Genomic DNA, 25,189 nt, shown 5'->3' with positions numbered 1-25,189 from the left:
TCTCTACAAAAAATGCAAAATTAATTGGGTGTGGTGGTGCATGCCTGTAGTCCCAGCTAGTTGGGAGGCTGAGGTGGGAGAATCACTTGAGCCTAAGAGGCAGAGGCTGCAGTGAACCAAGATCATGCCATTGCACTCTAACCTGGGTGACAGAGTGAGACCCTGCTCCAAAAAAAATAAAATAAAATAAAGGCTGGGCACGGTGGCTCACACCTGTAATCCCAGCACTTTAAGAAGCCAAGGCGGGCGGATCATGAGATGGAGAGCATCCTGGCTAACACGGTGAAACCCCGTCTCTACTAAAAATACAAAAAATTAGTTGGGTGTGGTGGCGTGCCCCTGTAGTCCCAGCTACTTGGGAGGCTGAGGCAGGAGAATCACTTGAACCCCGGGGGCACAGGTTGCAGTGAGCCGAGATCCCGCCACTGCACTCCAGCCTGGGCAACAGAGTGAGACTGTCTCAAAAAAAAGGAGGTAATGAAACTGAAATCAACCCACTCTAGAGCTGGAGGCTACTGTTCAGTTTGACTTTTGACCTGCATGCTTATTTTGCAGATGTCTCTCAACTAAACAAAATCTCATTACACAGCATGCAAAGGGTGATGCAAAAATAGTTTATTATGATATAGTTTATGTAAAGTTAGGTAATATTTACAAAATAAAAATGATCAGCTACATCCAGGGAATCTAGCATGTCACACAAAGGAATAAATATTCTGACAAAGTAACACTTCAATTGTAGTGAATCGTTGATCACAAACTAACTTTGTAAAAAAAAAAAAAAGCCTCAAAAGACGCCCCTCCCCACCCCCCCCAAAAAAAAGCAGCAGCTCAGCTGGTCAGGCTTTCTTGAGACACTGGCCTGACAGTGGATGGCCCACCCTACCCCGGGGCTCTACTTCTTAGACCCGAGCACTGTGCTGGAACCTAGGGAGGCGGTACTCATTCAGCCCTTTCTTCTGCACACAGCTTTTAGTCTGTTAAGCGTTATCATTTAGCATTAGAACAGAAATGAAACACCAGTTGGAATTTTACGAGCTGCTTCTTTTTATCATGTGACAGAACGTTTGTGAGAACTGCTGGAATCACAAGCTGCGGCAGAGGTGACTGAAGCATTTCCACTCCGTTCACATATAGCGCACCAGCTTGGCACAGTAGGTTTTGCCTTTGATAACGAATTTTGACACTGACCCTGACAGAAGGGCACAGCTGTGAGAAAAATCATTAAGAATTGTAATTGTTGAGGAGCCACTTGGATGCTTTCTACCTTTTATAAATTGTACTCTAGGAAAACCACATGAAGTAATTCTTATACTTAACTGGTTTTGAATCCTAACAGTATGTCAGTAGATACGTTGTTAATACTAAAGGTAAATCCTAAAATCCTTTAAAATCCATTTTAATTGAAGCTTGTGATATAAATGTAACACAGTAGTGAACTGAGTGTTCTTCACAATCTATTCCTAGCTGTCTATAAAACTAAGGATGTGACACCACTAACTTCTCAAGGGGGCTGGGGGGGCAGGGAGTGATGGGCGTGACTGTGAGGCTGCCAGCGCTGTGTGTGTGGCTGCGCCTCCGAAACACCCTTTCCTCAGGTGGCCGAGCTGCGCCTGGGGAAGGCCCCCACTGAGGCTGTGCCCGAGGAACATGCCGTGTCCACCCCTTGGGACTTGGACGTCCTCTCAGGCCATCCTACATTACTGGAGTCTCCAATTCTTAAGTATTCTGTGACTCAGTGTTTCCTTACCAATCTGACAAAAATAGGTGCTGTAAAAAACAGCTGCATCTAAGTTCTGCAGCCTCCATGGAATTCCAGGATATGACCCAAGGGCTGGGGAATCCAAACAGCTCCAGTGCTCCACAGAGCCCTGCCCAGTGAGTGGTCTTGAAGGTTCTCAGAAACTGCACATTTAGACCCTGATCCCAGAACTGTGCCTTCAACCAAGTCTCCCTAGGATAGCCTTAAATTACTGTGCAGAAGTCTTGTCAAGATGGCACCATCATTTTCTTCATTTTCCTGATTTTCCTTAAGGACTCTGGCTCTACCAAGAAGAGGCAATACAGAATTCTTTCAATGAAACAATGTATGGATACAGGGCAATCGTTATTTTGGATATTGCACACTTTAAAACCATCTGTTAGATGACCAAACGTTTTACAAAGATGCAGCAGTCATTAAAAACATTTCCTTATAATGCTGGGCGGGCTTCAACGGTGCAGTCAACCCTGTTCTCCCCATCTTAAAAAGGGGTGTCTAAGATTTTTTTAAAAACCCATACAAACTCTGTCACAAAAATCCCTGCAGTAACTTCTCAGTAATATTTACATTGCTTGCTCTAAATAATATACAGGTTATTTTGAAGAAAATAAACACAGCTGCTTTTAAATACAGAGAAATTGCAAGCTACACCAAGCATGCAGTAGCTTAAGTATTCACAAAGTACTGCATCCGAACACCTAAGGACTCGGACCCAAGACGTGTTCACACAGAAACTTGTCCCATCTCTAGGGATGATCTAGTGTTGAGCTACTGACTCCCCTACCCTGCCAAGAGCCTTTTCTTTTGTTGAAGGATTTCAGAGAAGGGAGATGTCTTCCCTTTACAGAGAAGCAAGAATACCTGAAGCTCACAGTTCTGAAAAGGGCAAAAGAATGAACAGGGTCTTGTCCCTGGCAGACAAAATTTGAGATAACTGATAATGTTCCTTTCCATGCTGGGTTTATGCCAGGCTTTCCTTTTAAAGAGCCTACAGCACGGTATTACTAGCCTTCAGCTCAGGCTGGTTCTTAACTGCCCATCAGCTGTGGACACATGCCCTTGCTGAAAGCTGTTTGGCCCAAATGTGTAAACACGAGAACTGTACAAAGGTAAAACGAAGAGCCCCCTCTAAGGGGTGGCTGCAGAACAACCTGCCGTAACTGCTGTGCAAGGAAGAACGCCCATCTCAGAACGTTCTGTTGCTTGGCATCGAGAATAGTGGTGGCCTTCACCTTTCGATGTGAAGATGACCGTTCACTGGATGAAAAATCTACTGAGTTTACATCTTTAAAGTGGGTGGTGGCATGGAGAAGCCAGGGGAAGGAAGAAGTGTGCTTGTACATGGCACCTCCAAGCCTGAAGTCCGTGGAAAACCCACGTTCAGTTGCTGAGTATTACCTACTGGAGACGCTCGCGCTGAGCGGGCTAGGAACCTCTCTTCAGAAGAATGCTGGAGGGCAGGAAAGCCCAGGAAGGTGAAAGGTGGGAAAACAGTGGGTAGATACCTTAATTCTAAGGAACTTTTTAATAAGCAAGTTCCCAGCAGCTTTCTTCCCAAGTCCTTTTAGAAAGTGGGCTCTTTTGCCAGCACTGAGAACCTTCGCTCACTTCAGCTGAAAGGAGAAAACACAGGGCTGATCCCAGCTTGCAGGGAAGGGGAAACGAAACGTTGTCTCTGGCCTGTGTCACCTCTTAGTGCTCCAACATGGACCTTAGGGCAAGTTACAACTTGTTTAGAAAGCAAATTCCTTGTACAACAGACCTATGGCGCCCCTAGCCAGGACTTTTATCTCATACCCTAAAATGAATGAAGTTCCCAGGAAAGTGAAGCTTCTCATCAACATGACAAATTTTCTTTAAAATTTCAACATCAAATTCCTTTGAAGTATATCATACATTTCCATTCTTTATAGAACTTTGACAATACTTAATTTCTTTCTCCCTTAGTGACAAAGGGGTCACAGTTTTTTTTTTTTTACCGTATCTTATAGGCCAGGCGTGGTGGCTCACGCCTGTAATCCCAGCACTTTGGGAGGCCGAGACAGGCGGATCACGAGGTCAGGAAATCGAGACCATCCTGACCAACATGGTGAAACCCCGTCTCTACTAAAAATACAAAAAAATTAGCCAGGCGTGGCGGCAGACACCTGTAGTCCCAGCTACTCGGGAGGCTGAGGCAGGAGAATGGCATGAACCCGGGAGGCAGAGGTTGCAGTGAGCCGAGATCGTGCCACTACACTCCAGCCTGGACAACAGAGCGAGACTCTGTCTTGAAAACAAAAAATAAAAAACAACCCCCCCTCCACCCAAAAAAACCCCCACTATATGTTATAAAGGAAAGTCTTATAAATTCCAAGCTTCTTTAGGACCATGTTAGGCAAACTCTTCTTTTCAGGAAAAGTTAATGTTGATGTGTCACATTCTTTTCTAAGTGCAAACTGTCTTAGAACTTACCCAAGTCAGTGAATGAGTAGCTGGGAGAAAGGGGTATGTGGCCAGCCATTAAAGTCACCCAACATACAAAGGAGCAGGGGCCAGCAGAGCTTCCCCTACACCCCAAATTAGGCTGCAGGTCATATGCAAAACCTAGGAGGCCAAACAGGATTACTTGTTTGTGTAGGGACCTGGCTGCAGACAGGGACCGCACGCAGGGTGGCCTTGGCCTCCAGGGCCCTGCAACACCTAGCGGGCTCTGCTGTGTCCCAGCTCCGTGGCACCCGGCAGCCTCCCAGGAGACAGCCAGGCAGGAGTGATGATCAGGATTGTGTTCAATTTTCAGCATGTTTCCATGTACCCAAAAGTTAAGAGTCCCATCTACCTCTATAGTAAAACAAAATGGTAGTAAATACATTCCATAAAAACGTTTTTCAAGCCATCAGTTTTGTTTCCGGCCTTATCTGTCAGTATTCCTTTCAGGCACATTCTGAGATTCACAACTGTGTTCTTTAAACAGCCAAAATTCCCTCTTCTCCCTGTATGGCTGCATGAGCTGGAGGGTCAAGGAGTGATGGGAGCTGGTGGCTGCTGCAGAAACAGGTTCTTGCCAGGCCTTCCACGTCACTAAGCAGGCTGTGGGGCCTTGCTCTCCATGCTCTTCTGCCTTCATACTTGCTGAATCCGAAGGCAAGATCCTCTCCGATGTCACCTCTTGTTCAATAAACCCGCAAATTCGTGATACTGCCACCTCTAGTAGCCCTGGGATGTCCACTGCATCACCCACTTAGCACAGGCCCATTATGACTCCCTGAAGCACAGGCTTCCAGCTCACAGGGCAGCGCACTGTCTCCACCCCTGCCCAATGATCCACTCAGACCCGGGAGGCTGTGGACAGCGCGTCCTCTGAAATGCTGGTCTCCACACCTGCTTGGGGCTGGGGCACCATGTGTGGATAAAGAAACTGACCAGCAGAAAGTGACTATTCTGCACGTGCAGGCGTGCACACAAGGTAATTACCCACAAGCCTGCAGAAACTCACATGAGCACAACTGCCTCGCTTTCCCATTCATATGTGGGGCACAGCTTACTGGCTGGTGCTAGCATACTACACATAAATACATTTATAGGAAAATAATTAAAATGCTGAAGTCTGTCTATTTGAACATCTTCCTCATCGGTAAAGCTGGGAAAGCTCACTACTGTGTAGCTGGTGCCAAGGAGCAGCCTGAGACCCCGCCTGCAGCTGTCCCTAAGACTTTCCTCTCCCCATACAGAAACCAGTTCTACTTCTTCACTGTTCTTCTTTCTTCCCTCTGGAATTCAGGGGCTAAATCCCTTCCAGGGTATTTGGATGCCTGCAGGAAGGAAACTGGAGAGAGGGCCCAGCCCTGTGCAGCACAAGGCTCCCTGCTCAGTGTGGCACCAGTTGGGCAGCCGTCAACATCTGTGCCAGTGTTGCCACCTGGGCAAGTCTCTGTTCCTGGGGCATGTCCAGGTGCAACATGAAGAACATCGTCATCCTTTCTCGCCTGGTTCACTCCATCGCAGGATGGAGCCCACCAGCAGGGAACCCAGACTTCCTTGACCCAGATGGTGGCTGTCCCTGTATGAGGGCTCTTCAGAAACGCCAGGACAGGCCCAGGGCATTTTCAGGAGCTCTTAGCAAAGCAGCCTCAGTCCGTTTCCTGGCAATACCCTACACTAAACCAGCCTCTGGGGAGAGACCTGTGGCAGGGAGGAATGCAGATGCCCTGCTGGCCTGTCTCTGACCCCTCACATGCTGCACTCATATTAATTTTCCAGGATTCCTGAAGTCCAGCCTCAAGGGATATGTGATGGAAAAAAGGGAATCAAATGCTCTTTTGACCTATGGGCAAACTTGCTTTAATTTAAAGCACTGTGAGGGCTGAAGGCAGATGATCCTGTCTCCAAGCATGGACTCTGGCCAGAACCCCCTGGAGGGCAGAAGGCAGGGAGCTGTCTGCAGAAGGGCCAGTGGGTCCACCCCCAGGGGCAGCAGGGATGGTCACGAAGGAAACCATGCCAGGAAGGGCAGGTGGTGGACCTCAGAGAACGGCACAAAATCGTAGCACCCAGATACCAGGCAAAAACTCCTATCTGGTCAGATCCTGATGCACTCCAGGTCCCTGTCTGTCCTGGAGCATTCGTGTGACCCAGCAGTGTCCTGGAGACAACAATGAGGCTGTGGGGGACAGCGGGGTCCCGAACGTTCCTTCTGTATATTCCCATTGACACAGAAAGGTCATAGTGCATTTCTCAAAGCACTGCCAATCTAAATGGTCAGGGGGGTCTGATAAGTATATCTGTATTTGATATGGGGCCTTGCTTTGTCACCCAGGCTGGAGTGCAGTGACACGATCATGACTGATTGCAGCCTCGACCTCCCGGGCTCAAGCAATCCTCCTACCTCAGCCTCCTGAGTAGCTGGGACTACAGCTACGCAACTGTGCCACCTCAGAGAAGTAGATTTTTAAACAAACCCAATTTTCTCTTGCTGTTAACAACACTGAAGACTAGTAGCAGAGGAGTGAAAGTGTGGGTTAAGAGCCTTAAAAACTTGTGGAAAGGGCTCGATGCCAGTGGAGAGCACTTAGTTATTTCAGTGAGAAGAGAGCACCTAAACCTGGGTCTGAAAACACATGAAAACTCCAGGCCTTGCTCCCGGCCCTTCTGCACATTGGGGGCGGGGCCAGAGCTCCACAGATGGCCTTGCTCATGACTTCATCTAGAAACTGAGCAACAGGATTTCTAGATTTCAACGCCCAAAGCATCCACGCACCCACAGAGACCATCACACCAACACAAGCATGAATACAAAGTGAAAGCATGTTCTTGGCATGAAAACCATCTGCTCACACCCCACCTTGCTCCTAAAGTAGCAGAACCTGTTCCACCAGCCAGGGGTTTATACTCCCTATCTTAATGGGATTAATGGTTTTCATGGGGCCATAATAGACTCCAATTTAAGAGATTTTCAAGAATTGCCATAGAATGTTTTGTGGTGGTTAAAAAGGTCTTCCTCAAACTGTTAGAAAAAGCAAAATTGTTAGTATAGGTTTACTTTAACCAGGCTCTTTTAAAGATAAATGCTGCAAGATAGGTTTTCAGAGCTCAGATTAATTAAATGAGAGTTAAGATCGGAGTCTCAATACACACTAATGTGCTGTTCTCATCAGATTCTGACATCCTCTGTACTTTCTTCTTGACTTAACAGGGGTCTCCTCTCAACCTTTTCCAAAGCAATGTGACGGTTTCTTTTCCAAAAGGTAAAAAAAAAAAAAACCCAAACCCCCAAACCTTCCCCCACTTTGAATGATTCCTGGGGGGAATTCATTTGTTTTTTGCAATCAGAGTCTGAAACCTGGGCTGCAGGTCAACAATCTCAAGCAGTTATGAAAAGACCAGGGTTACTGGAGACCAAGAAAGGAACGAGCGGAGGAAGGAAGGAAGGAAGGAAGGAAGGAAGGAGAGGGGCCGGGGATTTTGTGCAAGATTTAATAAAAAACAAACAAAAATAGGAATGGTTGCTTTCAACATTTTCCAGGTTGTGAAAGGTTTGCCACGACTCTCAGGGGTGTGGTTCTAAGCTGCATCAGTGGAACAAATACAAAATGCTGTCCTCCTCCCAGGCTGGAAGGCAGTGCACTTTCTCCTCTTAACAGCCAGACTAGCGGGTGAGGAGTCAGTGCTGTGACCCAGGCCAAGCTGGAGTGTCCGCATAGCTTTTTCTCTGACCAGTGGGGATTCCATCTACCTTGAGGCGTGCTGGCTGGGCCCCGTTTCCACACCAGCACATGGTGAGACAGGGTAGCTTATCAACAGGCTACTGGGCCTTAATACTGACAGTGAGTGTGGCGGGTCACAGCCAGGAAGGGACTAACACAGATGCCCTCCCAGCCCCCACTGCTGGCCTAATTTTAGAATACCACGGAAAAAAGCTTTGATGAAGACAACAGGAAGTCAACACAGCAGAGAGTGGTGTGGACAACCCAGAAGCCAGCCTCACGCATTTCATGCCTACAGTTAACGATGACAACAACAGCAATAATAATAATAATAATAATAAAACAAAGGTACAGGTGAAAAGCAGCGCTTGGGGTGTGCTGCTGCAAGCTGGGGAAGGCGCGTGCTCAACTTGGATGGGACACACCTAGTTTTTCTTCAAGTCCCTGGATTCAAAGAGCTTCAACCGTTCTTGCACCGTCAGGCCTTCCTTCAGACTCTGGGTAGAGACAGAGCAGGAGGAGAAAATAAACACACCGTTAGACCCCCTGCACTGGACTGGACCGGACCAGACCGGACCGCTGGTGGAGCCGGCATCAGTCAGAGAGCCGGGTGCAGGTGCGGTTAGTGGGCATGCCAGGAGGAGAGGCCCCGGGAAATGCTGTTATTGGAGGATGTTTTCCCCTTCAGAAAATTACTTGGATGAAAAAGGGAAAAAAAATCAGAGAGACAAGACCATGTGTTTAAGCAGCTAAATTCTGAGCTTAGGGCTCTTTAGAGAAGCAGTGATCAAACGAATCCAGCCAAGGAAAACAGTGCAATGAGCAAGGAGACTGCCCATCCCCGTGTCTTGTCTTGTGAATGGATTTGTCCACATCCAGCTCCAGAGATTCTTCACCTGACAGCCTCAGCTGAGGAGGACCAGATGCTCCAGGGCATCCCCAGCAGGATGGGTGTCCTGGGACAGGGCCTCGCTCCTACAGTGCCTCCGCAGCACCTGCTGCCCTCAGACCCATTTCTGGCATTCCCTCATCAGAGGCCTGTGAATGTTATGGGGATGTGGGAACACGCCAACGTATCTAGTAAGATTTTCAAAACATAAAACCAATACTCTGTTCACGTGGAATCTTGCTAAAGCTTAAATCTGTATGTCCAGAGATGAATGAGATCTTACTAACTGGGGGACAGAGTATTTTCCATCTCATTCTTACAGATTTTCCTCAATGATTTAATTTCTGAATAAGAAAAGGAAGAGCACTTTTCAGAGAATGACTGGAAATGAAGGGCATTCCAGTACTGACTGGGAAGTGCCGTGGCTCTTCACTTATCTCCCTCTTCACGCTAAGTGTCGCCATCACACTCAGCCCTGCTGACTCCCTGTGGCTTACCCTTGCCAGAGCCAGTGCAGGTACAGGCTTTACTGAGAAACTGGAAGCTGAAGGGATGGGCTCTAGCTCAGGGTCTGCCTGATTCTACCAGTTTCAACCAAAAACGTGAGCAACGTGAAACTGCAGGCTGTACCCCATCTACTGGGAAGTCGCCAGCTTAGGCTCAGGCACACTCTGGCACTGTCCTGGAGACTCTGGTGTGATAGACTGGGGACTGAGCATGGGCTGGTCAGCTTGAGGCTCCCTCCAAAGCTCAAGGGAAGGGGGAGCTCCACTGTCCCCCACCCCACCCAGCTCTACCCAGAACAGACCTGCTTGTTTGCTATATTCTGGAGCTGTGTGTCTGTGTAAATAAATAAGCAATGTGATTTTTAAATATAGGGTTCTGCTGCTAAGCATTTTAAAACTCACTGGTCCAGGCCGGGCACGGTGGCTCACGCCTGTAATCCCAGCACTTTGGGAGGCCGAGGCGGGCAGATCACGATGTCAGGAGATTGAGACCATCCTGGCTAACACAGTGAAACCCCGTCTCTACTAAAAAATACAAAAAATTAGCTGGGTGTGGTGGCGGGCACCTGTAGTCCCAGCTACATGGGAGGCTGAGGCAGGAGAATGGCGTGAACCCGGGAGGCGGAGCTTGCAGTGAGCAGAGATCGCGCCACTGCACTCTAGCCTGGGCGACAGAGCGAGACTCCGTCTCAAAACAAACAAACAACCTCACTGGTCCAGGTGAGCCTCACCTCAAGCAGTTGTCACAGCTTGATAATTGTGTGTTTCTGAGAGGGTTTCTTTGGAAGCCTGCCACAGAGAGTGGCTGGGGGAAGGGGGGAAAATCCATCTCCCATTCTGAGCCCAGATGTACCTCAACACCCATGCCTGCTTCCAGGTGCCCTTGGGGGGTCCCTCCCCACAGAGTGCAGGGTTCTCACAGCAGTCAGTCTTGCAGAGGACCTGGGTAGACATCTGGTCACCATTGAAGGGGCTGGGGCCAAGCCAGGCAGGCAGCCCTGAGCCTAAGTGCTACTCAGAGGCAGGCCCCGGAGCATGGCTGGGGGATGTCACTATCACATCCCGGTTCCTGCTTGTTGGGGACTTTCTGTCAGGACTGTAGTGAGTTTGATCACTCCTAAGGCCTGGGTTTGCTCCTTGCAGGCACTGCATCAGAAGCCCCAGAATCCTGCTACAGCAGGCCCAGGGGAGGGGAGCGCCCTGACAGCCACAGCACCCAGCATGCTCGCTACTGGCTCCTGCCCCAGTGACAAGGGCAGAGCTCAGGCTCAGGTGATGCTGGGCTTGCTACAATTCCAAGGGTGGGAAGTAAGCGAAATCCCCTATGTTATTCCCACACTGGCTGCTGGAGGCTGTTTCTCTCTCTACGTCCTCTGGATTCTCTCCTGGTGGCTGCTCAGCCCAAGGCTCAGCCAGCTCCCTCTGGGGTTCATCTCCCCCTAGGCTGTTCTCTCCACTGAGTGCCTCCTGTAGCCCCACATACTGAGCTGACCACAGACACGGGGGCCCCTTAAGAACCCCGAGGGAAGCATTCTCTGGTCTCAATCCCAGAAAAGGCTGTGCTGCTCCTAAGCAACTTGCTGTCTTTGATTTTGTAGCAGCTGAGACTTGCGGTCCTTTCGAGCGAGGCAGGACAGAAAAACAGAACAGAACAAAAGACACAGATCAGTGCACATCAGATGCCATATCAAAAAACACCACTGAGAAGTACGGTTTCTGGGCAACTGCATTTCCATCTTCTTGAAGGGTTGGGTGGAGTCTTCAGATACAGTTGAGGAAAAGGATGACACCCACCCATGCCTGTGCCTCCTAATGTCTCCTGGGAGCGCTAACACGGCCCCATCCTGCCCTGTTGCACCACAGACATCTAGGAAGTCCTCGTCTTTCTGCTGGGGCCAGCAGGACTAGCCCTGCACTCCAAGGATTTTTATTACGGAAACCCAGCCAAGCCAAACATCAACTTAAAAACACGTAAGAAGGAAGACCCCATCCCGGGGTTTCTCTCCATCCTTTTCAGTCTGCCCTGGGGCCCAGACAGTCTGCTCCCTCATCCCTGCTCTGGCTGGTTCCCAGCCACTGTGAGAGGCCCCCACCCACTCACTGCACAGAGTTACTGTCAGGGGCCCATGAGTGTTGCACAGCCTCCCTGGAAGGGTCCTGTCAGTGACAGCCGGTCCCCTCCCCTGACTGTCACTTATAGGCATGGTCCAAAAGCCCAAATCACTAATAGTGAACTTCAAACTCCTTCAAGAAAAGCTCAAAGATACTAGCTACAGTTTAGCCTCAAATAAGTAGTAGAATCTTCAGTAAGAAAACCGTGAACCAAAAAAGAACAAGTTTCCTTTTGCTAAACAAAACGTTATGTTTAAAGAAAAATGCCCAAGCTAAGTTTTCAATCAAGCCTAAACCATATTTGGGTATAGGGGACTTAGAACTGTAGAAAAACAAAACCAAACTGACTAGGCTTAAAACCTTCAACTCTTTAACCAAGCCTCAGGATGAAGTCCTTCGGACGGCAGGGTGCTGTGGGTGTGCCTGAGAAAGGGCCAGCATGGGGAGGAAGATGTGGTTCTTGCTTTCCTCCATGTTCTCATTCCGGAATGAATGAGATCAAGCTACTGAGCCGGCAACTACTCATTCTGAGGGTGTCTCCCACCATGGGCCCTCCCCCACCTCCTCTCTGGGATAGGGCCTTCAATGGCACCTAGTGAGAAGCTTTTGTTTTATTAAAAAAAAAAAAATACTGGTAAATATTTCGCCCCTATTGCTTGTAGTTATCACGCTCTTCTGAACCATCTTCACCAAGCTCTAGTCCTGGTTTATCCATTCCTAGAATGACCGCCCTGTTAGCCTTGACAGACAGAGGCCACTAAGTGGCTCACTAGGTGGGCGAGGCCTTTGGTGACGGTAGACTTCACTTGCCAGCGTGGACATCTGTAAATTCCACCTCGTGACAGAGGGCAAGACAAGTGTCCCCTGAGGGGGTGGAGTGAGTTCAGCCGTTGTGCACAGATTATCCAACATGCATGCTGATGGGTGCCTGGCTCTCTGCCTGCCCACCAGACTAGAGGAGCACCTCACTGCCAGGGTCATCTCTGTTAAGAGGTTAGAGTGCCAATTAACTCCCCAGAGCAGGTTAAAGAAACCTCACTTGGATTTGGTATGTGTTTGTTGGAGCAGGATGAATTGAAATAAAGTAACCATGACACAGGCGTTTGCCATGGGGGTGTGAGCAGTGCATGCAGGCGGTGGGAGAGGCGGTTTACCTCCTGCATGGGCCAGGAAGCGGGTGCATTTCAGGTATCCCACGAGACCTGCTCAATTACGGACTGTCAGAGGAGAGAGCAGACATGAGACACACAACCAATCCCAAACACACGCGGTGCCGCTCCCACCTCCGCCCGCCCTCCTGTGCATGGCTGGCTCTGGACAGCACACTAAAGATGTGCTGCTTCCTGGCTGGGGAACAAGAGCAGGCAGCATCATCTCTTGGAGGCGGCACCAGTGTCACAACAGTGATGTGCAAGGAACAACACAGGCACAGCTGACAGCAGGCCGACATGAGCAGGGCTGGGTGAAACCTGGCCTCGAGGCAGGAGCCCATCATGCCAAGCACTGCTCTTCACAGCCCTGGCCTGTCAGTGTCATTGCCAGGAGGTGGCTCCAAGACAGACACAGAGCTCAAAGCCACCAGAACCAGCCCAGCAGGGTGAGCTCAGGCTGGCTCAGTGCTGGGCCCTGGGGCTTTGGCAGCTGTGGCCCATGGGAGCACTCATACTTCTATTTGGGCTCCTCTCCCCAGTGTCCCTCAAGCCCCTCCCACCAGGGGGTTGGACCCCAGACTCACCTTGGACCTGATGTTTCTGAGTTGCCGGGTGACACAGGATCTGTCTTTCTTCAAGAAGTCAGGGTTGCTTTTAGATTTCATTATATCTGAGGTATATAATGAAAACAAACAGACCTGTTACCTTTGCTTTCTAAAACCCTCTGGAACCAGACTAAATCCTGAAACATTTCCCAAGCTTCCTACTGCAGCATACTTAGGACAATTCCTTAAACAACTCTAAGGGAATTCAAAGCCAATAACCATAAAACATGCTAGATCTCTTCAGACCACCATAAAACACCAGCACAATGGGAGAATGTGTATGTGGGGCCCCGCCAGGGCTTCCTGCACTGTGACTGTAGCCCACAACAGCATTCCCTCCAAAGGGACTTGGTCCCCTCACTCTGGTGTGGGACCTCAATGCTGAGCAGACCCCTACCCCCATTATCCATGATTCTCTACCTTCCTCCTGGTAGCACAGGGCTGTCTAAAGCAAGATGATAAGGCCAAGGCCTTCTCATTGTCCACCCACCCAGATAGCAGTCCTTTAGGCTTCTTAGAAATGTCTACTTAAGTACCTGTAACACAAACAGATACTGAGTCATATCACACATCCTGTGCATGTGTGGGGTTTTTTGTTTTGCTTTTTTTTTTTTTGATATGGAGTCTTGCTCTGTTGCCAGGCTGGAGTGCAGTGGCACAAACTCAGCAGCTCACTGCAACCTCTGCCTCCTGGGTTCAAGCGATTCTCCTGCCTCAGCCTCCCGAGTAGCTGGGACTACAGGTGCGTGCCACCATGTCCAGCTAATTTTTGTATTTTTAGTAGAGACGGGGTTTCACAATGTTGGCCAGACTGGTCTCGAACTCCTGACCTCATGATCCACCCGCCTCAACCTCCCAAAGTGCTGAGATTACAGGCGTGTGCCACCACGCCCAGCCCTCTGTTTCTTTTAAGAGATAGATTCTTGCTGTGTTGCCCAGACTAGAATGCAGTGCCTATTCACAGGTGTGATTCCACCACAGGTCAGCACAGGTTTTTTTCTTTTTTTTTTTTTTTTGAGGCAGGGTCTCATTCTGTCACCCAGGCTGGAGTGCAGCAGTGTAATCATGGCTCACTGCCATTTCCACCTGCTGGGCTTAAGTGATCCTCCCACCTCAGCCTCCCAAGTAGCGCTGGGACTACAGGTGCATGCCAGCAGTCCCAGCTAGTTTTTTTGTATTTTTTGTAGAGACAGGGTTTTGCCATGTTGCCCAGGCTGGTCTTGAACTTTTGAGATCAAGTGATCTGCCCACCTAGCTTCCCAAAGTGCTGGGATTACAGGTGTGAGCCACTGCGCCTGGCCAGCACAGGAGTTTTGACCTCTTTCATTTTGACCTGAGCCAGTTCACCCCTCCTTAGGCAAACTGGTGATCCCCTACTCGCAGGAGGTCACCATATTGATGCCAAACTTAGTGTGGACACCTGATCGACTTAGCTTTGTGTGTGACTGCCTAGAACTCCTGGGCTCAAGTGATCCTCCCACCTCAGCCTCCTGGGTAGCCAGGCCTACCACCAAGCCTGACTACTCAAGGTATTTATGGAAAAATGAAGTCTTCCTCCCAGCATCTGTCAGTACATAATCACTATTCCTTGCCTGACAGAAAAAAAGTTGATTTTTTCTTTTTTGATATTAGTGAGCTAGCACATCTTTTCCTGTTTGTGCGTCTCTGTATAAAAAATCAAGATGAAGGTCAAATGAAATTATGTATAATCTGGCCAGGTGCAGTGGCTCACACCTGTAATCTCAGCACTTTGGGAGGCCAAGGTGGCTGGATCGCTTGAGCCCAGGAGTTTGAGATCAGTCTGAGCAACGTGGTGAAACTCTGTCTCTACTAAAAATACAAAAATTAGCCAGGTGTTTTGTGGTGCACTCCTGTAGTCCCAGCTACTGGGGAGGCTAAGGTGGGAGAATCCTTGAGCCTGGGAGGCGGAGGCTGTAGTGAAATCACGCCATTGCATTCCACCCTGGGCAACAAAGCAAGACCCAGTTTCAAAAAAAAAAAAAAAATTACGTATGAGCTGAAAATGCTTGATAAAATGTTAACTCTTTCATCCTCCCTGCCATCTATTTTTTACAGGGTACCTAAATGTTTTTAGCCAAGAAAAAAAAAGGGCCAGTTCTGTTGTTCATTCCAGAAAGCAGGGAGCTCCCTCCCATTCTCCACTCTATGGCCTTTTACAGATATTATAGTCAAATCCTAGGATCAAGCAGCTAGTGAGAGCTACTTCTGCCCAGTGGTTGAGTTCTTTAGAAAAATAAGACTTGTTATTATTTCGAAAATATTATGCTGATACTATGGGTTCTCCCTAGAGCAATCAGCACAGCATCCACTGCTGCGATGGGGAGAGCAAGGCCTGTCTGGGGCAGCCGTGTGAAGCTGGTGCTCCTGCTCCACTGGGATGCCTGGGTCTACAAGCATCACTGGGACTCTTCTGCTTCAAGTCAAGCACCGGGAAACCTCTACGACCAAACCCCCATAAGCCCCCCAGCAATAACCGAGAGGGCATGACCCAAGGACGCACCATATCCAGACACCGTGGCACTGTCAGGGGACTTCTCCCCCAGTGCTTCCGTTGCAGCCTTGAGCTGCTCCTTCAACCTGCTGATGTCACAGTCAGCCTTAGCCTTCGCGATGCTGAGCTCTGTGTAGATGTCTTTGTACTTGTCACTTGCGTACTTCTTGTCCTTGGGAGTGAAATGACAGAGAATGGTAGTTACATCCAGGAAAGAGGAGCACATACAACGTGGCCTGTCTTCCTGGGGACTGAACATGGTAGGGAGGCTTGCTGTGGGCGGAAGAGGAGGCTTGTTCACCTCTGTCTTCTAGAGGCAGACAGTGGACAGAGAGGAAAAACCACGGGGCCTAAGGACACGGGCACAGCCATCAGGACATGGCAGGATAATCTCCAGGCCCGGTGAGTGCAGGAGGCAGTTCCGGGATTGCCCGACCAGCCTGGTGTGGCCCTGAGTGCCCAGGCCCCTCCCTTGTGGGCTTCAGCCTGGAAATCCTGTGTCTTAGATTCCCTAGGTGACTGAGTGACCACCAATGATTCTGTCATCTCCCCTGACTCCAGGAGTCCCTGGAGGAGGCTGGTGGAAGCCAGGGGGCGGCTCAAAGGGAAGTCAAGCCTTGCCTCACTTCACAGGCCTTTTCTCTGGAACATTCCTCCCAAGGCACACAAAAAGCACATACACACTGAAGCTGGAGCCAGGCCAGGCAGGTTGCTCATGTCCACGTTCCCACAGCACCTGCCTGCAGGCTGGTCTTTTAAGAGGGCTTGATTTTGGAAACCTCCTTCCTCACAAGAGTAAAATCTGCTTCAGAAGAGCCCGCGCTGAGCGCCAGCCTGAGTTCAGGAGGCGCATGTCACCTAGAGCCTGTTCCCGTACCCGCCCTCCTGTGGTGCGGTGGCCTTACCCGCAGTGCCGTCTGCAGCTCATCCTTGAGGGAGCTAATCTCCTGTTTCAGGTACTGTATTTCCGATTCCTTTACCCGCAATAAGACCTAAAATGACAGAGAGATCAGGGACCAATATTCAGGAGCAAAGAAACCTCCAGAGTCTCCACAGCAGGCTGAAGCGTGCAGAGGGCTCTCCAATCACCAGTGAGCAGGGCAGCCTCGTGGTGCCCAATGCGGGGAAGCATCGTTTAAACACCGCTCACAGCTTCAGCCTCACATACAGAAACAGGAAGAGGAAGGAAACGGCCGTGATTCCTCCCAGTGCCAAGGACTCCCTCCTCAGCCTGGAGTGCTGTGAACTAGACCTGCTTGTCTCTGGGGACCAAGCCCGCGAGAATCAGGAAATGTTACCACTGACACTTGTGTCAGACTCACTCAGACTCTCTTGCCCGCCCTTTTGGTAAAGCACTCATTTAGTACAAGGCACAGGCATAGCAGACAGCGGCCCAACACCTGGACTCGGGGCAGGAGCTGATCACACCAAGCACTGCTCCCTCCCAGCCTTGGCCTCTCAGTGTCACTGCCAGGAGGCGGCTCCACGACAGAGACAAAGCTCAAAGCCACCAGAACCAGCCCAGCTGGGTGAGCTCTGGCTGGCTGAGTGCTGAAATTTTAGCAGATTTTAGGGTGAAATTTTAATTGAATGTGGAGAAATCTAAGTGCCTTCCTAAAAGGACACCCTATACTCCAGAATCCATCATTCTAACATAAAGCGAGCCTCCCTGACCTGAGCTGCAGCAGCCACATGGCTACAGAACGTGTCCTTTTGAGTGGTCAGTGTTTGTGGCATAGCAGAAATGGAGGGGAGTGGGTGGAGTGAGATGGGGTCAGGATCCCCACAGCCCCTTGAGGGCTCCACTCGGCTAGTGGCTCTCATGCCACCTGGCAGCTCACTGCTCCTCGCCGCCTTTGGGTGATTTGGATCTTCCTGGACCCTGTGACTCCTGCTGTCTCAGGTCTGTTCCTCCCACAACCCTGTAAGACAGGGGCCATGCTGCACTCCCCTGGGGTTCCTGGGTGCAGAGGTGAGTCAGGCAGGGCCTGGCTCCTGATGGTACCTCTAGTTCATAGGCATCCTTGCCCTGTGCAAGGGGTGACCCAGTGGCCTCCCCACCGCCGTCCCCAGTCAGCAGCGTCCGCAACCGTGTGATCTCTGCAGCCAGGCGGTTGTTCAGCTCCTGGGGGACAGCAACACAACAGTGACACTCCAGAGCTGCCTGGGGCCAAGTCGCATGACACAACGCGGGAAGGCCATTTCCCTAGGTTCTTTGTGTATCTGTGGAACTGCGTAGGCAGGATCCAATCGATAACCCTTAATTCCTTTCTGTCACAATAACTAGTGTCAATCTGTTCCATGGCTGGTCCCATCTGAGCTCCTGTGGGGTAATCTCTAAGCCACAGCAGCAGTGAGTGGACCCAGTCCTGCCTGAGCAGCCTCATACACAGCCCTGTGCAGCAGCCATGCCCCTTGGGAAGGCCTCAGGTGAGAAAGGGACTATGTGCCCAGCCCCAGGGGGTGTTTGTGCAGGGCAGGGTCATAGAGGGCTGTTTTAATTTGGTGCCCACAGAAAAGCCAATATTGAACGAATCCTGGCTTGAACCTTTCCATTAGCCAGGATTTAAATGCACCCCAATTAACTAAAGAGCAAGCAAATCTTTTTTTTTTTTTAGACGGAGTCTCGCTCTGTCGCCCAGGCTGGAGTGCAGTGGCGCGATCTCGGCTCACTGCAAGCTCCGCCTCCCGAGTTCACACCATTCTCCTGCCTCAGCCTTCCCAGTAGATGGGACTACAGGCGCCCGCCACCACACCCAGCTAATTTTTTGTATTTTTAGTAGAGATGGGGTTTCACCATGTTAGCCAGGATGGTCTCAATCTCCTGACCTCGTGATCCGCCCGTCTTGGCCTCCCAAAGCGCTGGGATTACAGGCGTGAGCCACTGCGCCCGGGCAGAGCAAGCAAATCTTAAGAAAAAAAATCTGACAAAAATAAATGTGAGCCGTAAGCCTGACCCTGAGAAGTGTCAGCTCAATCCCTGGGGGACAGAATCCTGGAGGATTGGGATGACCCTGCCAGGCCCTGCCCAGAAACAGTGAGCCAGAGGTTCAGAGGAGCACAGAGAAGACACCAAGACACCCGAGAGTCTCAGAAAGGGTCAAAGCAAGAGTGATGTCATGTGTAAGCAGGTGGTGCACGTGGCAGTACAGCGTTGCTCTAGCTATCCGCAGTGACGTTTCTGACAACACAGATGGCCACGCTGGGTGGCAGGGAGAAGCCCTGGGGCAGGTGACCACTCTGTGGTTCAGGGACCTTCATGCCACTTTGAGGGTGAGGCCTGGCTCCAGCTCCAGTGTGGACTCACCTGACTATGGGTCTACCTGACCTTGAGTGCCCCTGACTAACCTTGGGCTCACCTGGCTGCAGGCTCACCTGGTTGTGGGCATTGAGCTCCTGGTTCTCACGCTGGCACTGCCGCAGGGCCTGCCGCTCGGCCTCCAGCGCCTGGGCCAGATGGGCATTCTCCAGGCACTTCTGCGAGTACTGCTCCGAGAGGACCTCCAGTTCCCGCTGCACCGACTGCAGCTCCTCCCTGGGGAGAGGGCAGCACTCACTCCTCTGCCTGCTTCTGGACAAGGCCTCTCAGAGGCCGGTGTCCCTCCTTGACACCAGACACAGCCAAGCACAGGTCAGGCCCGCACAGTCTGTTGTCTTAATCAGCCTGGGTCATACAGAGTAAGGGATCCCTTACAGAGATGGCCTCACGCCCCTCCCTGGTCCTTTCTCACAGTCTGACAGTCCTACAGCTAGCACTTCTCTGGGGATGCCAGTCAGGACAGACTCCAGTCTGCAGCCACACAGAACCCCCATTTCTAGAACTCTCTTCTGACTCAGAATTTGTTTTCAGTAAACCCACTTTTGAAGCTATCTGTGTCTGACAGCCGGACCAGGCTCTACACAAGACTCAAAAACCCAAGCTTCCTGAGGCTGTTCTGCCACCCTGGATCCAGGAGGGCCGTCCTCCTGCAGGTGAACCAGGGATGAGGGGCTTCCAGGTGAGCCACCCTGCTCTGACCAAGGTCAGCGTGAGCCTCTACAGGGTGCTGCTGACTGCTGCCAGCTCCTGAGGCAGGGCCCCTGGCTTCGGCTATGCTATAAAGGCTCCTGGTAGAGCCTGAGTGCCGTGAGGCTCATGGTGGCCAATCTGTGGGCTTCTGGCTGTGTCAATTCTACCAAGTGAAAAAAGTCTACAGCAGTTTTTCTGGTATTGTTCTATCCTGCCTGTGCAGAGGGAATCAGCACGTGTGGTTTTAAACCACAGTGCTAGTTCTCACTTCTGCCCTGTACGACCAAGCCCGGCTGCCTGGCTCCTGGTGGGCTAGCAGGGCAGCTGTCGAGGAACACATCTGGGCAGTTGCTGGGATCAGCCCTGGACAAGAGGGGAGTTTAATATTTTCGTTTGTTACATCTCGTTCTTGGCATTTCGAGGAACAGTCTCTCTGAATAAAGGAGGCCCCACTTGGGCCATATCCTGCACTGGACAAGAGGGCATCTGAGCTGCCCTCAGCACCCAGGGGCCCCAGGCCCCACTTCTGGAGGCCTCTGCAAAGACACAGGAAGGGCCCAGCTGTGGCCTGGTCAGCACCCCCCAGGGGCCCTCCCAAGGGCAGATGGGCAGGCCCAGCCACTTACAGGTACTGGCGCCGCAGGGCCTCAACATCCGAGTTGACGCTGCTGATCTGGGACCGCTGGCTCTTCTCCAGCTCCCGCTCCATCTCCTCCCGGTGGGCGTTCTTCATGGCTTCGATGGCTGCAGGCAAGGACACGGCCTCAGCACCGAGGAGCCACGCCCTTCCTGCTGACAGGGGTGGGGGTGGGGAGCTCCACACAATGGGATGGCGCCTGCCACTGCTGATGCTTGCTTAGTCAATCAGCAGTTGGATTCTGCATGACAGGCTGGCCCCTCATGAACCAATTCTCTGAGGTGGGTGCAGGCTGGGAGAATTCTTCATGAACTCCCCCTGGAAGGAATGCACGTTTGGCTTTTTTTTTGGTGTTAGAAGAAAACCAAACTGATTAAATAAATGTCATTGTTAAATTCCAACATGAGTTTATAAAACAAGCAAGCTTTTGTGCTGGTGTATTTTCTTCCTTGGAACTAAATTAACAAACCACTGAGGTGGCGATTACATAAAGGGAAGGCAGCACAAGGCGGAGGGGACGTGCTTGTTTAGGGCCACCTGCCGGTGAAGCTACATATCTTCACGCTGACGGCAGGGGCATTCTGGCCAGAGGTGGTCCCACGTTGACAGGTGTCTGTCAGGGGGAAAGTCACTGGCTGGACTGACACTGGTCAGTCTACTTGTTGGGACTGGAAAGTCACAGGTTGGAACAGCTCCTTGTGTGCAGCCGGTCACGACGGGGCTGTCAGGGGTCGAAGTGTGTGCTCTCAGTTTACAAGCTCTCAAAAGGGACCTAAAATTGGCCTTTGCCTCAGAGTGAATAGTCAAAGAACCCTTCAACAATGAAGTTTACATCTCAGCCAAAAGGCAATTTAAAGGCTGCCATTCCTCTGAGTTGTGTGTCTAGCTCAAAAAAAGCTGGCCACCCACCCTGCCCTCAGGGTTACCCCACCCCCCACCTGAGATGGTGGCCGCTGTCTCCTCGGCTAGGAGGCGGTCTTTCTCTTCTCGAAGTTTCTCTAGCTCCCGCTGGTGCTGCCTCTGGAGATCTTCAATCTTCTTCTGGTGCGTTTCTTCCATTGCTGCAAACCCTCGCTCGCATGTGGCCTGCAAAACGCAAAACGGACTTCATCGACTTCTTTCTTTACCTCTAAGTTGGGGGCCCTTTTAAATAAAGGAGCCAGGAATCCCACCCTGTCCAGGCCCAGCTGTGACTGGGCATTCACTGAGCGTGCTCCACCATGCCTGAACAGGATCCCTGGGGCTGTCTGGGGATTCTCAGCAATGCCATCAGAGCATTCACAAAAGGGTGTTACCAGTCAACTCTACCTCTTATTTCTGTGACTGTACTGTGCCCCATTTCTTCCTGGGAGAAGTTGGTATGGTAGGTGGGGAGAGGCTGCTATGAAATGGAAACCAGCCAATCCTGGACCTTCCTGCGTTGCTGCCAGGTGGGACCCATAGGAAGGAGGAGAGAGCACGTGGGCAGAGGCTGGCTGTGTCTGGTCTGGAGGGACACGGTGAAAGGCCCGTAAAACAGGGATGAGGGACTTGTCTGCTGGAGGGAACCAAGGCCATTCCACATATAGGGAGTGGCCTGGCGGGCACCGGGCTGGGAGCCTCTCAACCCACAGTGGGTTGGGGGTACAGAGTCCACTTCTGGGAGCTGGGGGTTGGGACTCTGCCACTAGCCAGCTGACAACCTCCAGCTGGTCACTTAATGCTCAGGTGTTGACTGAGAGAGTAAGATCAGGCTACAGGCTCTCCTTCCTTCTAGCCTGTGTCTTCTTTCTTATTCTTTTCTTAAAGAAGGGCACCAATGACTTAGCACCTCTGCTAACTCTAACAAGTACATGACAGGAGACCTGCTTTCCAAACTCTCCTGTGCCTCCCTAGAGCGACATAGGCATGCCCCAGGATGGGAGCAAGCCACACCAGGAAGCCCAGGCCTGGTTACCAGAGCTGTGCTCACTAACAAAGCAGGTGAGCGTGCTGCACAGCTGCCGGGAAGGGTGGGTGTGCAGCTATTTTGAGCACGGAGGCACACACTTTCTGTCTAAATCCTTCAAGTGGCCTGCTTCAGAGAAGGGACTGGGCCTCTCGCTGAGTTTTAAAAACTGGAAGAACGTGGCCACATTCCATTCCAAATTCAAGTGTGGGGGCTTCCCCACTCTGGGCTCATAGCCTGCACCACTTGGTTAATAATCTTGCATGTGGATTCAAGAAAGGATACCAAGAAATCCTATCAGCATGCCTGGGCATCTTTCTCTGGGCCCACTTTTGGTCATGGCCAACTCTGAGAGCCTCAGGCAGTATTTCCAAACTCGTGGTCAGTCTGGACTTGACTGCAACCTATGTGCTGCTCTGGGTGAATGTCTCAGCTATTGCCACTATTAACTAGGCGTCCTATCCCCTCTCCCAGCGGCTCCACCTAGAAGCATCTGTCTCTTTCTGCCATCCTCACACCTCAGGACGGCTGCAGGAGCTCGGAGCTCTGGAGCTCCTGGTCCTCAGGCCCCAAGGTTGAGCTCTTCTTTCTTCCTCCCACTCGCTTTGGTTTGTATGTGGCTTCTCAGTTAACACATTTAACTAATAGGTCTTTTTTAATTAAAAAAAAAAATATATATATATATATATGGAATACTTCATGAATTTGTGTGTCATCCTTGTAGAGGGGCCATACTAATCTTCTCTGTATCATTCCAATTTTAGTATATATGCTGCTAAAACGAGCACAACTAGTATTAATAGATCTTTTAAGTCTTTTTTTTTTTTTCTTTGAGTCTACTTGCTGGGAAAAGTCTTATTTTGATCTGAGTGCTTTGGAATATTATGCAGGTAAGAGTCAAAAATCTAACAGAAGCACTGGGACATCTTTAAAGACCTAGTTGCTTCTTTGGAGAGAAACTATATGCTAAAAAATAATTGATCTTGCAAACAAATGTTAATTTAAGCCAATCATTCCTGACACCAAAAGAAGTTCCCCAATGACTGCAATCGTGGTGTGGTGGGAGCCTGTGGATGTCAGAGGACGGCTGTTAGGCCAAGACCCTGTCCCCAACGACCCAAGTGGAAATCTGCATAAAATGATGAAATCTCAAGGTGCTGTCTACTTACAAGTTCTGTATGTCTGCAGGGGTGGGTGAGAACACCACACCTGGGCTAGAAGCTCCCAGGCACAGGAGGGGACACTATGCAACGGCAGCTAAGGCAGCAGGGAGTGGACAGTGTCCAAGCCCCTGGGAGGGGCCTCATCCCGACCTGCATCATCTGTTTCTCCCTCCTGGTGACACTGGCCCAGCACAATCTCTGGTCAGTTCTCAACATAAGGCAGTCCTCTTTTTTCTGATTTCTTGCTCACTGTTGGTATAATGGCACCTGCATGGGGCCTCCCCTGCACCTGGTTGGCTAACCTAAAGCAGCCTCGGTGTGGAGGGGCCTCTTATGGATGCAGACAGGAAGCAGGGCATTGCTGTGCCCAGGCCCTGCCCCCATGGACCCTGCTGATTGTCTGGGAAGCTGCAGGGAAGGGCACTAGCAAGCGTATTTGGGGTCAAAGCAAAGGTTTGTGCAATTAACTTTTCAAGGTGCACCTGGACCCACCCATCTCAGTGCTGCTCTTGGTGAACTGACCACAGTGCCATCATATACACACACTTTCAAAACATAGCTGTTGAAACCTTCTCACAACTCATAATGGTTTTTAAAAGGTTTTGACTGATTTGGGGAAAGAATGGTGAAAAAGAGCTTCTCAGTTCTCCTGAGGTGCTCGCTGACAACCACACCTGTGTGTCTGGGTGGGGCCGAGTCCGTCACACAGAGGTGACATGTGAGCTGCTGTTTTCCATTCAGAGCTACAGGAGTAATGGGCTGGGAAAAACAGGTGTCCTGCTAGACAGTGGCTGTGAGGATGTGTAGGCAGGAGCAGTGGCAGCCACCTGGGAGTCAGGAGCTTGCAGCACAATGGTGCTGGCTGTGTGCGCGCCCGGCTCTGCCACATGAGCGTGGAAGGCACCACCTGAACATGGCTTTTGAGGTGCCTAGTCATCCTAGTCATTTACTGGGGCAGCTTCCTGAGTGGAAGGAACATAAGGGCACAGGTATCATGGTAAACTTTTGAGTCTAAGGGATGATGCTTGACAGCCACACATGGTGGGTGTGGCCTGCAGCTACAAAGGGTGGGGCCAGACAGCTGGGCCTCCACTCAGCCCACCACCACCTCCAGGGCCTGGCATTTCGCCTTTGTGCTCCAGGACCTCAGGGGCGGGGATGCAGGACAGTTCTGGGGAAAATCTACTTGTAAAGGTCCTGGGGAAGGGGACAGGAGTGGCTGGAGGCTGTGCTCCGTGGGAAAGTTCTTCTCACCAGAGCACACATCAAATGCCAGTTCCAGAGAGGGACCCTCTGCCCAACTGTGCTCTCCTAGGGCAATCAGGAGGAGACTGCCCTCCAACTGGGCCCTGGCTCTCCGGGGTGTTGCTGTGAGTACAAGGCTGTCCTCAGGCAGCTGCCTCAGATTTGGGCTGGGACTGGGCCAGACGGGGTTCCCGGGGCAGGGGCAGAAAGGAGGCAAGGCTGGCAAGGGGATTGGGGGCTGCTCTCAGGAACACGGAGAGGCCGCATTAGGCAGGCAGAGAAGTGCTGGAAAGACTACGTGCTCCTCTCCCACCAGGGACCCTGGCGGCCCTCCTGCTAGTTCTCCTCCTGGTGGAGGACACTGGGGGATGCCGAACAAGAGGCTAAGCCTGCGGCCCAGGCCCTGCTGAGACCACACCATGGCTAGCAAGTAGAGGGACAGCAGCATATCCCCTCAATTCTGCCTGCACGGTAGCTGAGCCAGACGTC

General features: G+C 51.0%; 1 protein-coding gene and 1 non-coding gene across 8 annotated transcripts in view; both read right to left on the bottom strand.

Moving 5' to 3' along the window:
* Window positions 1–593: 593 nt before the first annotated feature.
* MPRIP (myosin phosphatase Rho interacting protein) overlaps window positions 594–25,189 on the bottom strand; it is a 150,053-nt gene continuing 125,457 nt past the window's right edge. For 5 of the 7 annotated variants that reach the window (XM_034943273.4, XM_008960872.6, XM_055102167.2 and 2 more), the window contains 8 exons: window positions 21,304–21,451; window positions 20,355–20,472; window positions 19,095–19,254; window positions 17,725–17,844; window positions 16,625–16,711; window positions 15,729–15,891; window positions 13,187–13,272; window positions 594–8,441 (listed from right to left, as the gene is read on the bottom strand). In XM_034943273.4, coding sequence (XP_034799164.3) covers window positions 8,370–8,441; window positions 13,187–13,272; window positions 15,729–15,891; window positions 16,625–16,711; window positions 17,725–17,844; window positions 19,095–19,254; window positions 20,355–20,472; window positions 21,304–21,451 — 954 coding nt within the window. In that variant the 3' untranslated portion in view covers window positions 594–8,369. Of the gene's footprint in view, window positions 8,442–12,599; window positions 12,669–13,186; window positions 13,273–15,728; window positions 15,892–16,624; window positions 16,712–17,724; window positions 17,845–19,094; window positions 19,255–20,354; window positions 20,473–21,303; window positions 21,452–25,189 lie in introns of those variants that run through there. The other 2 variants (XM_063599178.1, XM_063599179.1) reach the window with 1 other exon arrangement.
* LOC112437714 (U6 spliceosomal RNA) lies at window positions 22,974–23,080 on the bottom strand. Its single transcript, XR_003026258.1, has one exon. It is a non-coding gene; the product is annotated as a U6 spliceosomal RNA (small nuclear RNA).

The sequence above is a fragment of the Pan paniscus genome, chromosome 19, assembly GCF_029289425.2.
Source record: "Pan paniscus chromosome 19, NHGRI_mPanPan1-v2.0_pri, whole genome shotgun sequence".
Taxonomy (NCBI): domain Eukaryota; kingdom Metazoa; phylum Chordata; class Mammalia; order Primates; family Hominidae; genus Pan; species Pan paniscus.
Note: the sequence above shows the minus strand (reverse complement) of the source record. Positions and strands in the feature narration are given on the sequence as shown.